The sequence below is a fragment of the Bos mutus genome, chromosome 5, assembly GCF_027580195.1.
Source record: "Bos mutus isolate GX-2022 chromosome 5, NWIPB_WYAK_1.1, whole genome shotgun sequence".
NCBI classification, from domain to species: Eukaryota; Metazoa; Chordata; class Mammalia; order Artiodactyla; family Bovidae; genus Bos; species Bos mutus.
In genome coordinates, this window is record NC_091621.1 from 86,224,675 (window position 1) to 86,230,674 (window position 6,000).

A 6,000-nucleotide genomic window follows, 5' to 3' on the forward strand; every position below is an offset into this window, starting at 1 on the left:
AGTCAAGTGGGCCTTAGAAAGCATCACAACGAACAAAGCTAGTGGAGGTGATGAAATTCCAGTTGAGCTATTTCAAATCCTGAAAGATGATGCTGTGGAAGTACTGCACTCAATATGCCAGCAAATTTGGAAAACAGCAGTGGCCACAGGACTGGAAAAGGTCAGCTTTTATTCCAATCCTAAAGAAAAGCTATGCCAAAGAATGCTCAAACTACTGCACAATTGCACTCCTCTCACATGCTAGTAAAGTAATGCTCAAAATTCTCCAAGCCAGGCTTCAGCAATATGTGAACCGTGAACTTCCAGATGTTCAAGCTGGTTTTAGAAAAGGCAGAGGAACCATAGACCAAATTGCCAACATCTGCTGGATCATCGAAAAAGCAAGAGAGTTCCAGAAAAACATCTATTTCTGCTTTATTGACTATGCCAAAGCCTCTGACCATATGGATCACAATAAACTGTGGAAAATTCTGAAAGAGATGGGAATACCAGACCACCTGACCTGCCTCTTGAGAAATTTGTATGCAGGTCAGGAAGCAACAGTTAGAACTGGACATGGAACAACAGACTGGTTCCAAATAGGAAAAGGAGTACGTCAAGGCTGTATATTGTCACCCTGCTTATTTAACTTCTATGCAGAGTACATCATGAGAAACGCTGGGCTGGAAGAAGCACAAGCTGGAATCAAGATTGCCGGGAGAAATATCAATAACCTCAGATATGCAGATGACACCACCCTTATGGCAGAAAGTGAAGAGGAACTAAAAAGCCTCTTGATGAAAGTGAAAGAGAAGAGTGAAAAAGTTGGCTTAAAACTCAACATTCAGAAAACGAAGATCATGGCATCTGGTCCCATCACTTCATGGGAAATAGATGGGGAAACAGTGGAAACAGTGTCAGACTTTATTTTTTGGGGCTCCAAAATCACTGTGGATGGTGACTGCAACCATGAAATTAAAAGATGCTTACTCCTTGGAAGAAAAATTATGACCAACCTAGATAGCATATTGAAAAGGAGAGACATTACTGCCAACAAAGGTCCATCTAGTCAAGGCTATGGTTTTTCCTGTGGTCATGTATGGATGTGAGAATTGGACTGTGAAAAAAGCTGAGCGTCTAAGAATTGATGCTTTTGAACTGTGGTGTTGGAGAAGACTCTTGAGAGTCCCTTGGACTGCAAGGAGATCCAACCAGTCCATTCTGAAGGAGTTCAGCCCTGGGATTTCTTTGGAAGGAATGATGCTAAAGCTGAAAGTCCAGTACTTTGGCCACCTCATGCGAAGAGTTGACTCATGGGAAAAGTCTCTGATGCTGGGAGGGATTGGAAGCAGGAGGAGAAGGGGACGGCAGAGGATGAGATGGCTGGATGGCATCACTGACTCGATGGACGTGAGTCTGAGTGAACTCTGGGAGTTGGTGATGGACAGGGAGGCCTGGCATGCTGCTGTCACACTGAACACTGTCTGCTCTTTATCGCCGCTTCCTCATCTCTACCCAACAGCTATTTATCCTTCAGGAACCAGCTAAAACGTCTCTCTGTTACAGGTTTTTCCCAAGCCTCCAATTAGACAGAAACCTCCCCTCCCCGCACTAAAGCACAGGCTGACCTTAGAGATATTACAGGTTCTTATCCAGACCATCCCAATAAAACGAAATTGCAATAAAGCGAATCATGAAGTTTTTGGTTTCCCAAATGCATATAAAAGTTTTGTTTATACTATAACACAGTCTATTAAGCATGCAATAGTATTTTGTCTAAAAATATAATGTACCTGCCTTAATGTAAAAGTATAATAGTGTTAAAAAGGCTACCCACCACCTGAGCCTTCAGTGAGTTATAACCATTTTGTAATAGTAATGACAGATCACCATAACAAATACATTAATAATGAAAAAGTTTGAAATATCATGAGAATTAATAGAATCTGACACAGAGACAAAAAGTGATTAAATGCCATTGGAAAAATGGACTTGCATGATGCAAAATTGCCACAAACATTCAACTTGTCAGAAAAAATGCAATATTGGCCAAGCACAATAAAGTGAAACACAATAAAATCAGATCTGCCTGTACACTTCTAGAGCACCTTGTTCTCATTCTTACACTCATTACAGTTGACTACAATTGCATGTTTAATGTCCGTAAATTCTGAAAGATTGGAAACCACTTCTGTGTTGTTGAATTCTACTTTCATTTCCCAGTGTCTGATATCCAATAGATAGTTGATGAATCTTTACTGAATAAGAATGAATGAATGCATAAAAGCAACATACTTCAAGGTTAATAAAGTAGAAAAGGTTATTTTGAAGTCTGAGAATTAACACCCAATAATTTAACTATGACTCTCTCATTTGTTATATTTTACACATTTCCATTGTTTATAGTCAAAATTCTGTCAGGAAGGAATTTTCCCCTTCTCTAAAAAATCTTTTGTTTTCTTGGATATAAGTATGTTTTCTTGTTTGCCATGAAACATTTGTAAGATGGCTGGAGCATACGTACTATGTACATTTCATCATGAAGAAACTGATATTCAGGCAGTTTAAGGGATTTTTTCCTAAGTCTCAGAAAACCCTGACCTTTTTGGACTGCAACTCTTGTGTTCTTATACCTACAGGATATTTCATTAGACAGTGGACATTTAATTTTTTATTCTTGCATGCTAATAAAAAACAGAAGTGGACTCAGGAGACCAAAATGCTAGTCCCAACCCTGCTATATGCTTGACCATTTAATGTATCCTTGTAGGCATCCTTTTCATCTATGAAATAGAGAAGTTGGATTCATGATCTTGAAGACGTCTCCTATACTGCTATGAACAGCAGGAAAATAAAAACTCAAAGTAAAATTTTCAAAGAAACTATAGTGTCAATGTCTTGTCATAGATGCACACAATAATTGTCCATTTATAGAAAAATGTCATAAAATCAGACTATAATAAATATTGAAGCTATGTTGGAGAAAATATCAACTTGGGTAAATCACTTTAATGGGTTTCCTCTCGACAAGATAATTCCCTTTATTCCCTCAATTCCCATTCCCTTGCATGGGAAATGAAAGAAAAATAGTATCAAAGGCAGCTTAGAAGTTGAAAAATAAATGTATTCATTCCTTCATTCAGAAGAAAAAATATCCATTGAGCATTTTCTATGCACTGTTCCAGGCCCTGAGAGCAGCATGCATGTCATCAGGCTAGAAGATTCAGGGTGGGGGATGGGAAACAGTCAGTGTCACCATTGTGTGCCCACCACCAGGAAACAATACCCTGTTAACATTTGCTGAAAGGAGAGAAAAGGAAGGAAGGAGAAGCATTATGCTCAGAAGAACCCACACAAGGGCTTCCCTGTTGGCTCAGTGGCAGAGATTGCAGGAGACATGGGTTCAATCCCTTATCCAGGAAGATCCCACATGGCACGCAGCAACTTGGCCAGTGTACCGCAACTATTGAGCCTCTGCCCTACAACCCCGGAGCCAAAGCTACTGAGCCCACATGCCGCAACTCCTGAAGCCTACGTTCCCTAGACCCCGTGCTCTGGAACAAGAGAAGCTCGAGCACCACCACAGCTAGAGAGTAGCTTCCGCCCTCTGCAACTAGAGAAAAGCCTGCGCAACAATGAAGATCCAGCACAGCCGAAAGTAGTAAAAATAAACAAATGAATAACTATTTAAAAACAAACAAAAAAGAAGAGCCTACACAGAACTCTTCAGAACAGATTCCTGGTGCAAAAGAGGCCCCCCACCCCGTTTCTTTTCCACCAATAAGCTATATCCTTGAACGCCTGCTTGCTAGGCAGAGAAAATCTCTATTTCAAGTCACAGTCTGGGATTTACATGTAGCAAAGATGGCTCTGCTCCCAGGAGCTTTGGGCATATTTAAAAATCTGGTGACTGGAAAAAGAACATTAGGAACAAGCTGATTGAAAAACACTTCGCTTTTCCATATTAAGGTTTCTGTCCTCTTTGCCTGTTCCTCAGTAAACCCCAGAGAGGAAGACAGTGCTTTGTTCTCTTACATTCATTCTGTGCATTTCTACCTAGGAAGAATTTATTTTTATTTATGAGTTTATGAATTTTATGAATGCATACGTGTGAGAATGAACACTGAGCATAAGGTAAAAATCAGAACAGATGCTAAATGTAATTTCTTTGATTTTGAGGTTTTGCTGTTTCTGATTAGCTAAAAGGAAGATGTAATTTTCACATTCATGTATATTTCAGATCCTTTAAATTATTGCAATAACCATGTTATAAGTAACAAAAACAAAAAATATAATTTCCCCCAAAATGAATATATAATAGATCACATCACATATTTTCATTTTAGATCCTTTAAATTCCACACATTATCACTGCCTTCATCCAACAATCATTTGGGCTGGTTTTCCTTGATCTTGAAAAACTCAACCTTCACAACTGTTGCTTTTTCTCTACCAATATTCCCTCAATATTAGTAGTAATAGTCTTGAGACTTTTAAACTAGACATTATCAATCCACAAGGAACTGTTTTTTAAGAATTTTACAGGTACCTTTATCATTAAAAAAGTTTAGGCCACAGTTCTCTGCCTTGCCTTCTCTAATCCAGCATAAAAGAGGTTACATCTTACTAGGAAATTGTTCTATTTTTGTTAATTTGATTTCCTTTATAACTTCTATGTTTATATAGTATTGAAGAAAAAACTACATGCATTCTTCTTAATAGGAGGTCAATATTATACCTTCAGAACTTCTTCTAAGTTAAAACTTTAATTCCAAGCTAATCTTGAATTATTAGAAATGTTATTTAAAAAAAGAAATGTTATTAAATATTTCACATACTTGCTAACAGAGCACATGTATATTTCATATCCTTTCAACAGGGGTTGAAATTTCTAATTAGTCCAGATCAGGCACAATTATTCCTAAAATAAACTACAAAACTGAAATTTGTTCCTGAAAAAAAAAATCATGAAACCCAAAAAGTAAATATTAATTCTATATTTCTGTTTTGTCATAACATGAATTTGTAACTTTAATTTAAATGCGCATTCCCTGACCAAGACTAATATTTTCAGTTGTCTCTCCCTTCAACAGGTAGACCAGTGTAAGTTTTCATTGCCTGTTGAAATAGACAAGGTTAAACCTCATCTAAACCTATACTTTGAATACTTTCCTCACTCACAAGGGCAGTTCATTCTCACTAGAGTGCGTTCTGTGAATTCCTAATCTACATTCTTCAGTGATCTGGCAAATAGATGCCTCAGGGGCAGTACAAACCTTTATTGGTCACTTCCCAAGAGACTTCAAAGAGCAGTAAATTCTCCACAGGAAGTCCGGCTTCCCACCGAGGCAGCCCACCTAGGGATGTCACAGATAGCGATCGACCTCGAAGCATTCTTCCTTCAGTTCTCCCGCACTTTTGGTCTCTCTTGCGGTGAACTGTTATCCTAGGAGTGATGCGTGTTAGGGACGCAGAGGTTCAGAGCTGGGAGATGGCAGACTTTGGTAGCTTCTCATATGAAGTAAACCAGCAGAAATAAATCTCATGGACTTCCCAGAGAATTCCCAATGGAAGGCGGAATCCTCAGCTCCTTTTACACTCTTTCTGGGGAGGTCCAGTGAGGACACTATCTCTGATCGATATCTACCCAAATAACCCAGAGCAATCACAAGTAAAACCCACCAGCTTAGAGCTTAGGTAAACACTCTTAGGATAACAGATCTTTACAGGCTCATCGTGAGGTTAGCACGGACCTTTAACCCTTGTCCTCTAGAACAAACTCACACACAGTCACTGGTACTTATTTCATCACCTTCAAAGTGATCCAAGAATAGCAATTCCACTTATAAAGTATGCAGATCATTGTAGGTTACATATAGAATTGACTGGGACATGTTTCTAAGCTTCAAATCTCTTTAGATTTCCTAAGTGTTATTTTTTTCTTTTGATTCCCATTTTTAGATCAATAAAAACATTATTTCTAGTTGTTTTAGTCCACACTGACAAATTGAATTTTGATGA

At 38.5% G+C, this 6,000-nt stretch overlaps 1 protein-coding gene across 3 annotated transcripts in view; it reads right to left on the bottom strand.

The window, feature by feature from the left end:
• GYS2 (glycogen synthase 2) overlaps positions 1-5,373 on the bottom strand; it is a 55,448-nt gene extending 50,075 nt beyond the window's left edge. For all 3 annotated transcript variants that reach the window (XM_070370053.1, XM_070370051.1, XM_070370052.1), the window contains exon 1: positions 5,256-5,373. In XM_070370053.1, coding sequence (XP_070226154.1) covers positions 5,256-5,373 — 118 coding nt within the window. The remainder of the gene's footprint in view (positions 1-5,255) is intronic.
• Positions 5,374-6,000: the final 627 nt, after the last annotated feature.